The sequence below is a fragment of the Rhinoderma darwinii genome, chromosome 11, assembly GCF_050947455.1.
Source record: "Rhinoderma darwinii isolate aRhiDar2 chromosome 11, aRhiDar2.hap1, whole genome shotgun sequence".
NCBI classification, from domain to species: Eukaryota; Metazoa; Chordata; class Amphibia; order Anura; family Rhinodermatidae; genus Rhinoderma; species Rhinoderma darwinii.
In genome coordinates this window covers 17,376,767-17,396,061 of record NC_134697.1, presented here as the reverse complement: position 1 = coordinate 17,396,061, position 19,295 = coordinate 17,376,767, and the positions used below count along the sequence as shown (strand labels likewise).

Sequence of the window (19,295 nt, the reverse complement as noted above, 5' to 3'; positions counted from 1 at the left end):
AGCAAATTAACAAAAAGGGATGAACTACTATAGACTCCTATAGCGCGTATTGTGTTTTGGAAGTATTGTGCGCTATTCTGAGGATTATGGCGAACAGGTTTATTGTGAACGTACATGAATACCTGATCCCTGAATTCATGTTAGAATTTGTTTCTTTTGCAGGTATGGCCACATACTCCGACAAGCTGTTTAAATTTCGTAATGGGCGCTGGGAAGATATACTAAGCGATGACCTCAATATCCGCAGGGGAGTCGTTAATCGGTTTGCTGGACGCTCGGTGGCTTGCATTGATAGAAAGGTAAGGTGGTGCCTCACAATTCTGGAAATATTGAACCTGGAATAGGTAGAATTTGTAAGGAACGTAATGCATAAAAGAAAGCAAATTGTTCTTCACCTACCACACTTCCCTTCTGGCATCAGCTGTCATAGGCAGGATGTTTTATATGGTTTCCTCAGGGGTTAACTGTTATTAAGATTACTCTGCCACCATATTTTATGTTGTCTTTTTCCTAAAACTACAATTTATTGCTCAAAATGGAGGGATAAAGTATTACCTAGCATAATGACATATGCTTCAGGCTTTCAGGTAGTTGCCTCTTTTTATTTCTTTACACATATATAAATTACAGTAAAGCGCAACATTAGCAGACAAATAAATATAGGGGGTGCAGAGCTTGCTGTCGCAGCAGGTGTCTAGGGCTTAAGGGTGTCCAATGGCTTTTAAAAGAAGATGTTTTTTTTTTTCTGTACTGTAACATCACTGTTTATTATCCCTGTGATGTGACATCACTGTGTATTATCTCTGTGCTGTGACATCACTGTGTATTATCCCTGTGCTGTGACATCACTGTGTAGTATCCCTGTGCTGTGACATCACTGTGTAGTATCCCTGTGCTGTGATATCACTGTTTAGTATGCCTGTGCTGTGACATCACTGTGTATTATCCCTGTGCTGTGACATCACTGTGTATTATCCCAGTGTTGTGATATCACTGTGTATTATCCCTGTGTTGTGATATCACTGTGTATTATCCCTGTGCAGTCACATTACTGTGTATTATCCTTGTGCTGTGATGTCACTGTGTATTATCCCTGTGCTGTGAGATCACTGTGTATTATCCATGTGCTGTGACATCACTGTGTATTATCCCTGTGCTGTGACATCACTGTGTATTATCTCTGTGCTGTGACATCGCTGTGTAGTATCTCTGTGCCGTGACATCACTGTGTATTATCCCTGTGCCGTGACATCACTGTGTATTATCCCAGTGCTGTGACATCACTGTGTATTATCTCTGTGCTATGACATCACTGTGTATTATCCCTGTGCTGTGACATCACTGTGTAGTATCCCTGTGCCGTGATATCACTGTGTATTATCCCTGTGCCGTGACATCACTGTGTATTTTCCCTGTGCTGTGACATCACTGTGTATTATCTCTGTGCTATGACATCACTGTGTATTATCCCTGTGCCGTGACATCACTGAGTATTATCCCTGTGCCGTGACATCACTGTGTATTATCCCTGTGCTGTGATATCACTGTGTATTATCCCTGTGCTGTGACATCACTGTGTATTATCCCTGTGCTGTGACTTCACTGTGTAGTATCCCTGTGCTGTGATATCACTGTGTATTATACCTGTGCTGTGATATCACTGTGTATCACTGTGATATAACTGTGTATTACTGTGATATCACTGTGTAGTATGCCTGTGCTGTGACATCACTGTGTAGTATCCCTGTGCTGTGACATCACTGTGTATTATCTCTGTGATGTGATATCACTGTGTATTATCCCTGTGCTGTGACATCACTGTGTACTATCCCTGTGCTGTGACATCACTGTGTATTATCCCTGTGCTGTGAGATTACTGTGTATTATCCCTGTGCTGTGACATCACTGTGTATTATCCCTGTGCTGTGACATCACTGTGTATTATCCCTGTGCTGTGACATCACTGTGTATTATCCCTGTGCCGTGACATCACTGTGTATTATCCCTGTGCCGTGACATCACTGTGTATTATCCCTGTGCTGTGACATCACTGTGTATTATCCCTGTGCCGTGATATCACTGTGTATTATCCCTGTGCTGTGAAATCACTGTGTATTATCCCTGTGCATGATATCACTGTGTTCTTTATCCTTTTATTTTGATGTTGTGCTTATTATCCCTGCTCTGTGAAATTAACCCTTTCCTTTGATATTACTGTACTGTATTCCCATACTGTGACATCACTGTGTGCAATAACCCTTTCCTTTGACTTTACAATGTCCATTATCTAGGCATTGTGACATCACTCTCAGTCGAACCTGGACCCTAGGGTCTGAGTGGACCGATAGCTATTCTTTCACATAAGAGAATACTAGGGTTATTATCCCTGTACTGTGACATCACTGCGGTTCCCAGCCATTAGCTGGGACATTAATTTATTTACTTTTCCTGTCTTGTGACTTTATTCCTGGACTTTGACATCACTGTGCACAATATCCTCGTATTATGATACTGTGGTTATTATGCATGTACTATGACATCACTATGGTCCTTAGTCATCAGCCATTAGCTGTGACATCACTATGTTTACTATGCCTGTTCTCAGATATTATCTCTGGACTTAGACATCACTATGCACATTATTCTAGTATTATGATGCAAGGTTTGTTATTCTTGTACTGTGACATCACTGTGTGCATTAGCCTTGTTTTGTGACATCACTGTGTGCATTTTTCCCATGCTTTGCCATCACTGTGTGTAATAACCCTGTAATAACCCTTAGTCATGACTCCACAATGTTTATTAACCTTGAGCTGTGGCATCACTGAGTGTTATTTCTGCTTTGTGATAGCACTTTGTGCATTATGCCGGTATAGTGATACATTGTGACTATGATTACTGTACTGTGACATCACTGCGACTATTATTTCTGAATTATTCCCATGCAGTGACATTCCTGTGTGCATTTTCAGGGGCATATGTATATGAGATGCGGAGGTTGTTAGAAATTAGTACCCATTCAGTCCAGATCTGGGGGGGTTTTTTCGGCAAAAAAAATAAATATAGGTTCTGTTCATGCTGTCCTTTTAATTTGACGGATCCAGTATTAGCCTAAGGCCTTATTCACACGAACAAGTATTGCGTCCGTGATGCGCGCGTGAAAATCACACGCGTCTCACGGACCTATGTTAGTCAATGGGGCCGTTCAGACAGTCCGTGATTTTCACGCAGCGTATGTCGCGCGTGATTCGCGCTACAGTAGTAAAATAAATGAATGAAAAAAGAAAAGCACCTCCTGCTTTTATGTTTGTAAACATAGAAACAGTGTCATCACGCTGCCATATGCGCGGAAATCACGCAGGCACGCACCAAATACTCATGCAACACGGAACATTTGAGCGCGCAAAACGCACACGTTCGTGTGAATAAGGCCTAAGGGACATCTATTAAACCACATAGGCTATTATTGGATCAGTCTGATCAGTCAACAGCATGAAATACCCTAGTGTGCGCAGCACAGAGCCGATCATAAATCTTTGGATCCTGCAAAATAATCAAATTAAAAAAACTGATGCAGACGGATATTTTATGTACCAATTGTCCAAACAACTCTACCAGCAGCCTTGTCTCCGTTGTACTAAAGTCTAGAGCCGTGGATACTCTTGTCACAAATGAGCAATTGAATTTAAAAAGAACAATTTCACATCCTGCAATTTTCTTCCCATTCTGAATACGATTTTGATATGTAGCGGGATGAAATCCTTCGGCACAATCATCTCTTCTCACTTTGTTTTGGGTGTTAGTAATTGTACAGATCATTTATAACCTTGTTGCCTTGAACTGTGTTCCAGTGTGACCTTTTATTACATTGGCATCTCAAAGACACTGCCACCATCTCTGCGCTTCTAGGATGGATGACGCTTTAAATAGTTTTGCCCTTGGACATGTTGATTTGCTGGAACTTTATACGTTCTGCCGCTATTTCTCAGATGATTGTATGCTCCGGACTAAAAGTTCAAATAGCTAAGGAAATGCTGTGTACAGAGGGGCAGAGCAGCTCATAAAGCACTGTAAGGGCTTGTCCACACGTTGCGGAATTGTTGCGTTTTTTCCGTCCGGAATTGCGGACGGAAAAAACGCAGCAGCATACAGTAGCAGCAAAGTGGATGAGATGGAACAAATGTCATCCACACGCTGTGTAAATAGTGAGCGGAAAAATCACTCAGAAATGTACCTGCTTTGCTGAAGTTTATTCCGCAGCATGTCAATTGTATTTGCATAAACACTGCTTATTTGTTGTGGGAAATCTTCATTGAATTCAAAGTTCGCAGCGATCCGACAGCAAAAAACGCAACTCAGGAAGAAAAAAAAACAGGATACTTACCCAGAAGTCTGTGTTCCTTCCTCCAGCGCGGCCTCCTGTGATGACGTTTCATCCCATGTGACCACTGCAGCCAATCACAGGCTGTAGCAGCGGTCACATGGGATGAAACGTCATCCCAGGGGGCCGGCCTGGATGACATCATAAGGTGACTTCATCCCAGGTGAGTGGCGCTGCAGCCAATCACAGGCTGCACCCATCTCCTGGGATGAAACATCATCCTAGGGGGCCGGCCTGCTAGCAGTGCTGCAGTTTTCCGCAGCGGACATTCCGGGCGAAAAACAGCACCACAGTTCGGTGCAGTTTTTCGCCCGGAATTCCCTGCGGCGCACAGGATGAATACGCTTCGTGCTTTTACGCAGCATATCCATCCCATGTGAACCCGTCCTAAAGAAAAATTACTTTCATCCAGCATCAATAGGTTGGGATAGGTGGCAGATTATCAGATAGTCTCAATAATCAGTCAGTCATGGAGAAGTATATAAAACAGTACAGTAGATATACACACCGTTCAGCCATAACAGTAAAACCACCTGTCTAATATTGTGTAGGTCCCCCTTGTACCTCAAAAACAGCTCTGACCTATCGAGGCTTTGGATTCAACAAGATCTCTCAAGGTGTCCCGTGGTATCTTGCACCAAGACGTCAGCAGTAAATTCTTTAAGTACTGTTGTGAGGTGCGGCCTCCATGGATCGGACTTGTTTTTCCACCACATCCCACAAATAATTGATCAGATTGAGATCTGGGGAATTTGGAGACAAGTCTACACCTTGAACTCTTTGTCATGTTCCTCAAACAATTCCTGAACAATCTTTGCAATGTGTCATGTGCATTACCCTGATGAAAGTGGGCACTGCCATTAGGGAATACCATTACCATGAAGGGTTGTACCTGCTCTGCCACTATGTTTAGGTAGGTGGCACTTGTCATCCACATGAATGGCACCACCCAAGGTTTCCCAGCAGAACATTGCCCAGAGCATCACACTGCCAGATTGGCTTCTTTCCATATTGCATCCTGGTGCCATCTCTGCCCAAGGTAAGCGACACACACGCCCCCGGCCATCCACATGATGTAAAATAAAACATGATTCATCAGACCAGGCACCTTCTTCCATTGCTCCATTTTCCTGTTCTGATGCTCACGTGCCCATTGTAGACTCTTTCGGCAGTGGAAAAGGGTCAGCATGGGTATTCTGAATAGTCTGCGGCCATGTCACCCCAAGCACAGCACGCTTCAATTCATTGTGTGGTCTGACAACTTTCTATCATAGCCAGCTGTGGGATTGGACCAGAGGGCTTAGCCTTTGCTCCCCACGAGCATCATTGAGCCTTCGGCGCCCATGACCCTGTCGCCTGTCACCAGTTGTCCTTCCTTGGACACTTATGATAGGTACTAACCACTGAATGCTGGGAGCACCCCACAAGAACTGATGTTTTGGAGATGCTTGGACCCAGTCGTCTAGACATCACAATTTGGCCCTTGTAAAAAGTTACTCAGATCCTTACACTTGCCCGTTTTTCCTGCTTCCAACACATCAACTGACAGTTCCCTTGCGACATATTATATCCCACCCATTATCAGGTGCCATTTTAACAAGAGAATCAATGTTAAGCATCATACACGTTCTTCGTTGGGCTGTACTGTGGGTGGAAGGGCTATTAGGAGGGACTTTGCACAAAAATGCAAGAAACTAAATTCCAGGCAGCCCTCCAAGTGCATGATCCTTTTTTTCTTTCTACGCATTAAACCTATTGCTATAGATGGTGCCAGTGATCGAAGTACTACAGTCGCCAATTGATGGAAAGTTCTAAATGTTTGGCTATTTAACATAAATGAGAACCCATCCGCACTTTATCATGAAGTTGTCACTTCTCTATTACAGAACAGGAAGATAATACACTACTTTTAACAGATTTATAGTTGTACAGTCCGAAAAGGAAAATGAACATCATGATCATAAAAATTGCCAATTTTCTGGTTGGCAGCATCTATATAAGTTCAGACAGATAACAGATAATCAACTATGCTTGATACAGACATGGCAGGTGCCAAGATGCTAGCTTTGGACTTTTGGCATCTAATTAGAGTCGCATTGAGATTTCAGAATAGATGGCGATATAAGATCTGGGCTTCAGGCCGGCAGATGGCGTTGTGTTATTAACCTGCTGACACCTCTTCAGTTCATTGGCCCCAAAGCTTTATATTGTAATTTTGGAGAGACTTAATGACTTCATATACAACATTTGGAAGAGACTACACTCAACATTGAAATGCCATGTGGCCCTCGCCTATACTCAGTGTGGGTACATGGGTACGTAACCCCCTGATGATATGACAATGCCATCGCAACATGACATTTTGATATAACAGCCGCTATTCATTGGACCATCCGTGAATATGTAAATGTGTTCCACTTTCATCAGGGAGGAATTTAAATGCTTGTGATTTGCATTGTCCCAGAAATGCAATAAATTACCAAAATAATATCGTCTGAAAACAAAATCTTTTCCCAATTGAACACCTCTGCATATTGTTTTTACACGCAGAGAACAATAGGCCATCGGGGAGGGGTAATGAGCAGTTTCTAACAAAGCAGGTCCTTGATTTATACCATGGGAGTTGAAGAATATGTAAAATGTTTCAGCTTAACCTTGACAAGGCCGATAATCCCAATATTTAGCAGGTAAAACTCAATAAGAACAGCATCAAGGGAGCAAAGATTTCTGCTTTATTAAATCTACCAATCCAGATTTTATTCTCCAGTAATAAATCATATCAGCCGTGCGCTGGGACGCCGTGTTCGACCTGAAAAGCCTGTATTCAGGAGCTGATGTGATCCGCCTGTATTGTTTATTCGTGTATGTAGTTTCAGCACAAGTTACAAAGTGGTTTGTGGTCACAGTTACATTGTTTCGAGCTCTTTTGTGATTCTACGTTTCGCTGAGACAATGTGTTTGCGTCTCTTAGGAGCACTTGAAAGCATAAATTACAACTACAAGGGAATAGTCGTGCTAGGTGTAGTCATTGTGTGAATTGCAGAAGAACCAGAGACGGAAATTACTCCTTTATAGTCTGATGGGCCTTAGCTTAGAGACCCGGCTGTTCGTTTTTGTATTGATAGGCCATTGTTTATTAAAGCACTTGCATATTCCACCTATTATGGACTTATAAATGGATACAATATAGGTTTGCAAACCTCAGTATTTTAAAATATGTCTAAGTAAGATATGTTTATAAGTCAGAACACTCATTAAATGTCATTATTAACATTTAAGACCACATATCAAGCCCTTACCACCTCCAGCCAACATCTCTTGAATCGGCCCTTTCTGAACCCTTGAGTCAACACAAATGCTCGTAAATGCCCTCATCATATTCTGCCTAGATAACCGCAACATCCTTCTCTGTGGCCTTCCCTCCAACATATTGTACCCCCATCGGATCTAATCAATCCTGATCTGTGCTGCAAGCTAATCTCCCCTCGTTCCTCTACTATGTCTCGTTTCTGCCTGCGCCAACACTGGCTTCTTATTGCCCAGCAAATCCACTTCAAAATACTGACAATAAAATTCAAGGCGGTCTACAACCTGTCCCCTCCTTACATCTCTGCCCTTATGTCCCTACATATAATCTCCGGTCCTCCCAAGACCTTCGCCTCTGTTTTCCTATTGTTGGCTCCTCAGATCACTGCCTCTAGGATTTTTCTCACGCATCCCTAATACGGTACCCCAACACATCCGGCTCTCTCCCACCATCCAAAATGTTAACAGAAAACTGAAAACCCACCTCCACAAAAAAAGGTACAGCCTGCAATAACCATGTCCTCCCTACACGACTGATATACTGCAGCAGCTTCTCGTAGATTGTAAACCCTCGTGGGCACGACCCTCTCTCCTTCTGTACCAGTCTGTCACCCAGTAGGCTTATATTTTTTGTATTTGCTTGTTTGTATTATTTGTTCATTTTATGTATTCAAACCAACCTCTCTGTCATATGTACATGGCCTTGGCTAATGTCATGGAGCACTAGATCTGCACCATTTCAGATGACTTATGTCCTTTACTAGCCAAAATCTAAAATCTGGCCTAGCCATAATACCAGCGCTTGGTAGTATCAATATTTTCCATGCAGATTACAGATGATCGCTGGAGGTCCTGGCGGCTGGTCACTCTATTCTCGAGAGACACTTCTAACAAAAATGCATTGTCTAAAGCACACAACTTCTTTAACCCCCTCCCGCCCACACCACCGGTCTAAGGGACTGGTCCTTGTGACAGAAGCTCATTAATATACGTGCTGGCTTTGATAGCACTGTGCACTCTGGCAAGCAGTGTCATCGCCAGGATTGGGCTTTCATACTGACAGTTCGATCCCGTATTGTGACAGAAAACTGAAATAAACAGTTCCCTGTCACTAAAGGGCCCTGAACACAGCGCTCATATTCACGTATTGCTACTAGGGTGTTTGATAGGCAGCCCCGTGACATCATTAATGACATCACAGGGATTCCCTGTGCAGAGGGGACTTGAGGGCATGCAGAGAAGACGCGGTGTGCGTCTTTCCTGCATGTCTGTGCATACAGATCACTGGTAACAGTGATCTAAGGGGCTGTATCATTAGATCACTGTTTCATTGTTCTCAGTGATTTGTATCTGGGGACAGCAGAGCACACACAGATCATGTGTTTCCTATCAACCTCTGCCTTTATAGGAAAACATAAATACAATAAATAAGAAATCATTATTAAAATACAATAAAATATAAATAGAGAAAAAATAATGAAAAAATAATAATAAAAAAAAAAAAAAAAGCCTTGTCCCCAAAACAACACACACGTCTCCGTTCCCACAAGCATTAATTTTAAACATCCTGTGTGACACGGACTTGTTTTGCATAGGCGTCAGGTGCTCAGGCATTAATAGATTCCTGTCATGCAGAATGTACGATATCCCAATTATAAAATTTTTCCCCGTTCTAACCCTATTCTATGCACAGGAGAATTAGAGAATTCATTTTTGGGGTAAATATTATTAATTGAGCAAACTTTCTTAAAAAATAGAACATGGAAAATATATTTTTTTCCTATTTCTGACAGTTTTTACCTACAAAAATAATTAATATCAGCTAAAATTTAAAAAAATTAAAAATCCCTACGTGTCCTGCAAAAAAAAGAAAGTGTGTAGGCTAAAAAAAAAAAAAAAAAAATAAAAAGTGAAAATTTGCTCTTGGCATCAAGACCCAAAATCTTAAAGGGTCAAGTATACCTCATTGACCAAACGTTGGGAGATATTATTCGTGTACCAAAATCCTTAAAGGGTAACTAAACGTTCGACAAACTTCTGACATGTTATAGTGACATGTCAGAACTTTTGATTGATGGGGGTCCGAGCACTGAGACCCCCACCAATCGCTAGAACGAAGCGGCAGAAGCTCTCGTGTGGGCGCTGAGCCGCTTTGTTTTTGTTCGGCTTTTTCCATAAATCGATGTAGCGGTGTACGGACTCAATAGAAAGTCTCCGATACATCGGCTTTCCGGAAAAAGCCGAACAGAAACTAACCGGATCAGCGCTAACACGAGCTCTTCTGCCGCTTCGTTTTAGCGATTGTTGGGGGTCTCAGTGCTTGGACTCCCGCCAGTCAAAACTCCTGACATGTCACTATGACATGTCAGAAGTTTGTCAAACGTTTAGCTACACTTTAAGATACACCGCGGCAGCTGGTGAGATTGTTGAAGGGGATGAGACGGGAGGATATATTTTTATTTTAAAAGTTTTCTCTGTGACTAATGTCTTTCTATAACGAGAGCGCGGGATTTGCTCAAAGTTTGTCATATATCTTGTGTCCCGACTCGTTCCTGAGTCAGGGGACCACAGTTGGCCATGGCGGCTTGCATGGAGCACATCTATGGATGAGGAATACATGTTTCGATCCCAATGTACACATTCCCCGTGCCGTATGTCTATAGTCCCAGAGGACTTCTATCACAATGCAAAACAGTTGTCATAAAACAAACGCTCTACCAGCGGGTTCTGCATTAATAAACTTCCTTCCATATCTTCCCTAATGAGCAGCAGATTGGTTAATGTTTATCCAACCTTATTGTAAATTTCTTTCCTTCCCCTTCAATGTGGATTCAGATGTTGTTGTCCGTTTTATCACCGCGGTTTATCACGCCGCAATGAACCCAATCTGAAGATGCTGGTGCAGAATGACTGCGTTGTGTTCTGTGTTGGCAACAATGATTTCCGGGAATGAACCTCTTCAGTAAAATATCTGCAAAGCATCCAGAAATAATTAGAGGACGCTTACAGTTCTTCAGGGGTTTTTATAAAATACATTGTTCTATAAAACATCCAATTTACACGGCATTTCAAAAACATTCTTCAGGGGGCTCTTAACACTGTCCAATGCCGTCCTGAAATAATAAAGCGACTCAATTTGTGCGGGATATGTCAATAAATTACACCCCTAATGTGCTTTAAAATTACAATCTCCCAGATTAAACAACAAGATCCATCTGTCTCGGGTCCCTCTCCATGTGCTGCGCGGATTTCATTGTCTGAGACTTATCCTTCTCTGTCTCGGCCGGTCTCATTTACAGACGAGTCTTTTGGCTAAAAATACGGGGGCTGAACGCCTCCAAACATCTGCCCATTGATTTCAATGGGAAAAACAGCGTTCCGTTCCCACGGGGCCTCGTAAAAAGAAGTGCATGTCACTTCTTGAGTTGTTTTTGGAGCCGTTTTTAATTGAAAAGCAGCTCCAAAAATGGCCGTAAAAAACGCAGTGAAAAACGCTAGTTTGATTAAAAAATGGCTGAAAATCAGGAGCAGTTTTCCTTTGAAAACAGCTCCGTATTTTCAGCCGTATTTTGTTTACCGTGTGAACATACCCTAAGAATGCATGAAGCCATGAGACAGTCGCAACTCTAAGGCTACATGCACACGTTGCATATTTTGCTGCAGAACATACACACCCAAACTGCAGCAATACGCAGGAAATTCGCAGCGTTTTTCAATGCGTTTGTCGGTGCCTTTTTTACGTTTTGATGCGTTTTTCGGCGCATTTCATGTTATGGATTTTTGTACGATTTTCCTCAGCACTAGGCCTATACAATTCGCAGCGGAAACACAAGATAAATTGACATGCTGTGGATTTTTAAATCCGCACCACAGGTTAATTTACATGCAGAAAAATACCGCAGCGTGTACATGAGATTTCCTGGAATCTCATTGACGATGCTAGTACTGTATTACGCTGCAGTGTTACCGCAGGCAAATACGCGTGGCAAAACCGCACGTAGTACGCATCATGTGCATTGACCCTTGTAAAAAACATGCGTAAATCTCTCCGTGTGCGTTGCATTATTGCATCTGTGCTTCGTGCGTGACGTGTTTTTCACACACTCGCAAAGCACTTTTTTTTCAATGGAATTGATGCACAAATCCCACACAGCACACGGATGCACATCCGTGTGTTGTTTATGATTTGCGCATCCATTGACTTCAATAGGTGCGTAGGTGCGTGAAAACGCACCAATATATGGTAGGACATGCGGTGAGTTTTACACAACGGACTCTCACTGCGTGAAAACTTCTGCATGTGTGGAACAGCTCCATTGAAATCAATGGGTCCGTGTGCTGTAAGTGATTTCCATGCATAGCTTTACTCTCGTCTGAATGAGCCCTAAGGCCTTATTCACATGAACGCTTAATACGTCCGTGTGACGGCCGTTAAAACAACAGCCATCACACAGACCTATGCAACTCAATGGGGCCATGCAGACATGCGTTGTTTTTCCATCAGCGTATGTCCGTTGCGTAAAACTCACTGCATGTCCTATTTTGCTGTGTTTTGCGCACTACGCAGCCCATTGAAGTCAATGGGTGCGTAAAAATAACGGACAGCACACGGACGCACATCCGTGTGCGGTCCGTGATTCATGCACCAGTTCCTTGAAATGCAGAGAAAAAAATATAAAACTAAGAAATGTGCACCAACACTGACAACAACTGATGCCACGCGGAACAAACACTGATGGCACACGGAACTGCAACGCATGAAAAACTTGTCCGTTTTTTGGCGGATGCAAAACAGAAACACTCGTGTGAATCTGACCTAAGAGTCATTTAAAGAATGACCTCTAAAGGAATACCCACTAACGACCAGGGCACCCCCGCTTTGACATCCAGAAGCCATAATAGAATGTATCAATAGGGTTTCTCCTTATGAGACAATTCCCATTGGCTGCAGAGGTCAGTGCTCACGTGTTGGGACGACACATCATTGCTGGAGGCCAGTAAACAGTGAACGGCAACGGACAAAGAAATGTCACCATGAGTGTACCAGGGGATTGGTAAGGTTTATACTGTTTATTGTTAAATTTTTTATTTATTTTTTCTTTATCAAGAATTTTATTAGAAGAGAAAACAGAGCATATAAAACAGCTCACGAAATTTCAAAAGTTTGCACGCAGTGCAATAAATTCAAACTGTAGAAAATGTTACATAGACATATGAACAATGGTAAGAGGTAGCCTCCCAAACGTCCAAATCAAAAGGAAGTAAATAATAAAATCTAATGGTAAGTAACAGTACCATAACCACAGCAAAAGTAGTGCAATATTTAGGGAAACCAGTCCCAGAAACGGGTAGTAATGACCTGTTTAAGTGTGAATTCAACACAAAGTTACATAAACACAAGACAACAAAGGGAAACACAAACAGACAAAAGCACACAAAATTGGCGAAATGAGCGTTCAAAAGAGGCCATCCAACCAGAGAGGCAAGTCAGCACCACCCCGGAATCCGGACCATACTGACCACATTTGAACAAAGATCTCGGATTTACCCCGATCAGCAGACATAAACTCCTCCATTCTCATAATCCCATTCATTTCTGTTACCCATTCCTGTAAAGAAGGCACAGTACTAGACTTCCAATGACGTGGGATTACAGTTCTAGCTGCAGTCAGAAAATGCCTAAATACACCCTTGTTGAGGTGTGGGAGTGATCCAGGAACCATGGAAAGCAACCCAATAGAAGCCGAGGTAGGAACGTCAGTGTCAAAAAGCTTATTCCAAAGATCAAACATTTTTTGTTTATTGTTACATTTTAAATAAAATCCACACCTGCATATTATGCTGTGGATCCGTAGGATATTCGGCAGCAAGATCAGCAGAACTAGGATTTGATTGCGGAATATAATTAAACTTAATGGAGAAAATCCGTAAAACAAATCCGTGCTCATTAGGTAACAGGATTTGAAATGCTCTGGATTTGAAAATCCCCACCGCTGGTCAGGGGGAAAATTTCCAGCTGCAGATTTTCCATTTGCAAATCTGGACAGCAAACCCACAACATTTCTGTTCTGTATCAATTTACTCTACGAATACAATAAAGGGAACCAAAAGAAAGCAAAATTATTGAAGGCTTTGTTCACACTTGATTTGAGAGCCTCCTTCTTGGGTTCTTTTGGCCTTTCCAGTATTTTTTGACACCAAGAATAGCAAAGTCTACAGTACTAAATCAATGTGGTCCATCGGTGGCCATTTGGATCCGTTGGCAAATGGATCCGTCATAGGCCATGATGCACCAACCAATGAACTTCCTAAATATATTCCAGCTCAGGACACAATTTGGATGCCTAAGCAATAGTATGGTATTGGATATTATTGGTATTGGAAATTGTATACCTCTGTGAAGGGGATAAGGTTGAAAAACAGATAATTCCGTAGACTCCGAAGCCATGACTAACCCTATGAAAAATCAAATAGTGACCCAGTGGGTCCACATCCTGGCTATAACTTGTTGGCAACATTCAGTTCCAATAACCCATAGATGTCTTGCCAGTCCAAACCATCTACACTTTGTGTTAACAGACCTAGGAATGGCAGGTTATGTAGGCAATGCCCTTTCAGAAAAAAAAACACAAATATAATTGGTTCTAAAAAGGGCAGTAAAGAACCTTTAATAGCTAGAGACAACAGAAAGTAATAGCAGCCTATAGGATACAACGAGAAAAATGACAGTGACTGAATAGTTCTTACCCCTGGAGTGGGGGCCGCCTGTCACTTGTCTCCGTATGGACGCCTGCCTTGAGGCCCATTCACGGTGGCTGAGTGGTTAGCATTGTTGCCTTGCAGCACTGGGGGTTCGAATCCAACCTTGCATGGACTTTGTATTTTCTTTGTGTGTTTCCTCTGGGTTCTCTGGTTTTTTTTCCACCTCCAAAAAATTTACTGATAAGATAAAATGACTTCCATGTAAATTGGCCCCAGTGTGTGTCTGAGATAGGGAAATTATATTGTGAGCCCTGTTGAGGAAAATGGCTGATGTGAATGGTGACAATCTCTACAAGGCACTACAGAACTTGTTGGCACTATTTAAACCTCAGGAAATAAATATTTTCCCTGATGGAGTAGTATGAAACTGTCATAAACTGTGGTTGATAATCGCGGCAAGCCGTCTACTACTTGGAGTCCTCAATGTAATGGTTGCCGCTGCTAACGCTTATACCTTCCACCGTATACTTACCTCTCCTTGGCATCCTCTGCCTTGACCTCTTGCTTGTAACCCGTGACGTACCTCTGCTGTCTTTTCTGACATTTTGCTCTACCAAAATGTGAGTGCCTGTCTGCCACCTGCCCTGAGATTTTTGCTATACCTGACATTGAATTATGTCTGCTGATTTTGTACTACGCCTGTCTACGTTGGCCTTTGCCAAAGTAGACTACTACGGGGTTAGTGACCTGGGATTCCCCAGCAGCGAAGTCCAGTGTCCTGTATAGGAGTTAAAAGGTGAATACCTGGGGTCCCCTTAGACTCCATTCCCCGGTTTATTCCCTTGTAAAATCTCTTGGTTACAAAATGGGTTCACACCATCCTCTGCAGGCTCCGTGATACTTTAATTTCCCACGGGTCCCATGACACTAAAATTTCAGGTGAATGATTGCCCACTGTGCTATTAACTCACCTGCACCTGTCCATCATTGGTTTGATCCAACGGGTGCCTCAATGGCGAAAAGCAAGTTAGGCCTTGGATGGTTGAAGGACCGCGTCGAGGTAAAAGGTGAAACTCAGATGGCAGTCAGGAAGAAGTGATTGAACTTTGGGGTCAGTTTATAGTTCAGATGAAGCTGGATTACCTATGGTAGCACTGAAGATCGGCAGCCGTGCCTCATTCCCCTTCCATGCAGAGGCTCTGCTCCCACGTTCTGTTTTTTTTTTAGATACTTTTACCTTAAAGTCTACCAACCTTGTAATAAGAAACTGCTCACTATGCACTTTCATAATATAATAATGTGGCTCCAAACCACTGACTTCACTTTAAAGTAGGTCATCTACGTTCTGTATGTCAATGAATAAGTCAGACTCGTTCATGTGCAATTAGAAACATGTCAATGACACTGCGTTCCCTACTTGTACTGGGTGTATTAAAGCTTCCTATCATTTCTCAGCAGAGTCGGCGACGCTCATTAGTTTTCGACTACAGGTTGAGCGAAACTTTTAGCAATAGAAGTGAGTTTAATAAGTAGATATTTCGAGGACTTGGCTTGACAAACGGTTGTGCTCGCCTATGTTATTCATACTGTCTATCACCTCACCTCCTTCCTTCACTCTTCTCATACAGTTTGTTATGTAACGATTATCAGTAAATCGGAATCACATCTGCTGCACTGGAACAATAGACAAACTAGAGGAGGCACAGGTGCTGTCTGCTGGCTGCCTCCTCCACAGAGCACGTCTCTCTAATCTGACATCCTTCCATGTTCCCATAATGACATGACAGGCAGGATCAAACGTAGGGGTGACATCCTCTGTCAGTGTAGAAGTTAAATTGCTTGTAAAGTAAATCTTATAAATGAAAAAAAAAAAAAAAAAGATTCTTAAAGGGGTCGTATTTCCTGTACTCAACCAGCAAGACAAGAAAAGAAAGACAGAGAAACAACGAATGCCCAACACAGTATATAAAAAAAAAAGCATCCAAATTTTTATTATATCGCTTATATAATATGTAATAATAGAAAATCAGTTAAAAGGAGAGCAAAAAAAAGGGCATTAGATGGAACAGCCCAGCTACAAGAATAGTACGGTCATCAAAATCCTAGTGCCTCCCCAAAAAGTATACCGACTACACAAGATGACGGAAAATATCTAAACATAAATTATACAAAAAAAACGTATGTAAAATAAGGTAAATAAAAAACAATAAAGTAATGGATATATATAAATATGTATGGTGATAATCATATACCCAAACATATAACAAAAAGTCCCTCTATAAAGTAAAATGAAGTCCAAATATTATGTACATAGAACATAGAAAATAATCGTAATCCATAAAGCTTCAAAAAAAGAGCACTATGCAGATAAAATAGATATAGACTGCACCAATTATTCAAAAACCCAAATTGTAAGTCAGCAGTATCTCAATAGTTCACCACTCAACATGGTGGCAACAAAGGGAGCAACACACCTCAACGCGCGTTTCGCTACACTAAATTCGTCAGGAGGCTCGAGACTAGAAACTGCATCATAAATGTAATTATTTTTCTTCTCTCATGACATATGTATTTTTTACAAACAAACCCTCTGTAATCTGATCTTGTCGTGATACCTGTGTGTTCCCTAGTCTTGCTTTCATAGCTATGGTAGGTTAGCAAGAAATGCAAGACTGCAGGATCAGACTACATAGAGTTTGTTTGTAGTCTGTATCCATGGAGACGCATAGATCTACAAAGGATCTGTATACACAAAATGGTAGGGTATTTTTAATCAATTACTAGTTGCTTAATCTTTTATTTTACATACATACCTTTCAAAGCAGTGCTTCTAAAACTTTCAGACGTCACCAGTTGTTGGTGAAGTGCCGTTAAGGAGGCAATTTTGATGGACGTGATCACTTGCTGCACAGGCCTTTCTCCGACTACACCAATCTCTGATTTAGCAAAATAATTGACTCCTTTTGAGCTTATTTTAATGTTTTACTGGGTTCACGAGACATATTTTAAGCAGGGAATGTGGAGCTCTATGTGTGAAAAACACAGCTTCGTTATATCATGACATTATGCCCTACATTATACCTACTTATACCTTCGATTTGAAATACAGGCATAAGGAAGTTTTTTCTGACAAAAAAAACAACGTACCATTCTCCATTAGACACTGCATTGTACTTTATGGTAGTATTGTCCCATAGAAGCATTGGGACACACAACGTCCGACTGAGCCTCAACGGCAGCACATGAAGACTGTATGGCCCTGTCCTAGACAACCAGAAAGCCTCTGCGTATGGTCATAAGGGCTACCGTCTGTAAGCTCAAATGTTTGTGCTCCAGACTTCTGCCTTCAATTATTTTTTGTGAAGGTGGGTCTGCTGTCTTTGTCACTTAGTCACCCAAAGGGTCTGTGTTCTTCAATATTTTAGGTCACTGGTCACCCATAGGATTCCTACCCCTCCTTCCTTTTGGTGTCTGTGAGATTACCTTCCATTCCCTCTCGTTGTGTAGAGATATACATGACTGACTTTCTGTCTGCAGAGGGTGAAACATGATCTAATCAGTGGCCAAATGCTCGTTTCTCCATCAGGGATACTTTATGTTAATAACGTAACTCGATTGGGAATATCTCAAACAGACCATAGTGTTCCCTTCTATTTACAGTCTATACCATACTTCCCAAACTTTGAATTCCCATTTACAGGACAGTTTTAAACCCTGCCCAAAAACGGCCACAAAACCTTCCAGAATCACCAATTTTTGTCATATTTTCAGAAACCTCCTGCCTTTTGACAATCTCCCAAAATAATGGGATGGTTGGGAGGTAGTCTATAAGGTTATCAGGCATGAACAATTTTTGTTAACATTTTCGTAAATTCACTGCACAATTGAGGTTACTACTAACTATTACAAGAATTTCTGTAACTCTTTCTTCCGATCCAATTTAAATTTGCATTTATAATATGATTTAACTTAATTTCTTTTCATATATTTTTTTTTAGAACAATAATAGTTAAATAAAAAGGTATTCCAATACATAGCGACCAGATGTATGCCAAAAGGACACTCTTGGTATAGGTGTGGTCCATTATAAGCTTTGCATATGGCGTACAGTCCAGGATAATTTCCCGGTGTATACGCTGAACATTCACAATGAATTAGGTGTGAATATAGCCTTGCGCATTAAATCTTTGAATGGGGAAAAAGTAAAAAAAAAAAGTCAAGGGTAGTGCAAGCTGCAATGTGAAGGGTACAAGATGATCCTCCAGTGGGCCCTGACTCTCACACAATAATGGACTCCAAAGCCCAAGTCGAGCCTATTTAAAGCTGACCACTAGGGTATGTTTCTTATAGGACGATTCACAAATAACCTACTAGGCCTTATTGATGATATCTCCTGTGTGTACAATTACAAAGATTATAATGAAGAGTTTTCTGTAGAGATGGTGTTATGGAATTGCTAGGAAAGCGGTTCCCCAAAGGCTGCTGGAGAATGCTGGGAGAGAGCGTGCATATAAATCTGCAACCTCAAATCCACCACAACTTTGATCAACAGAGTCTAAGGCTACTCTATGGTATTCGCCAGAGCCCAACACAAGGCGGGATGGTTTTTGCTGCATAGAACCCAGGTTGTTTTAGCAGAGTTCAATATTGGACAAGAGGTGCAATGCAGGCAAACCTAAACAGGAAACCAGACAGCCAGGGTTTAAACAGAAAGTCTAAATCAATAAGCAAGTGGATACCAGGTAAAGCAGAGGTCAAAGCCAGCCGGGAACAGATAATCCAAATTAGCAAACAAGGGGTTAATGAGAGACAAGTCGAGGTCAGTAATCCAAGAAGTCCAAAAGTCAGAAGTATGGGGTGTAGTCATAAGCTTGATCAGGACACCAGAAGATAAGGAAAATCACAA

The 19,295-nt window shown here is 41.7% G+C and overlaps 1 protein-coding gene across 4 annotated transcripts in view; it reads left to right on the top strand.

Moving 5' to 3' along the window:
• The window catches only part of CRTAC1 (cartilage acidic protein 1), a 365,203-nt gene that overhangs the window by 182,954 nt on the left and 162,954 nt on the right, over nt 1-19,295 (top strand). For all 4 annotated transcript variants that reach the window (XM_075843067.1, XM_075843068.1, XM_075843069.1 and 1 more), the window contains exon 4: nt 163-299. In XM_075843067.1, the coding sequence (XP_075699182.1) occupies nt 163-299 (137 nt within the window). The remainder of the gene's footprint in view (nt 1-162; nt 300-19,295) is intronic.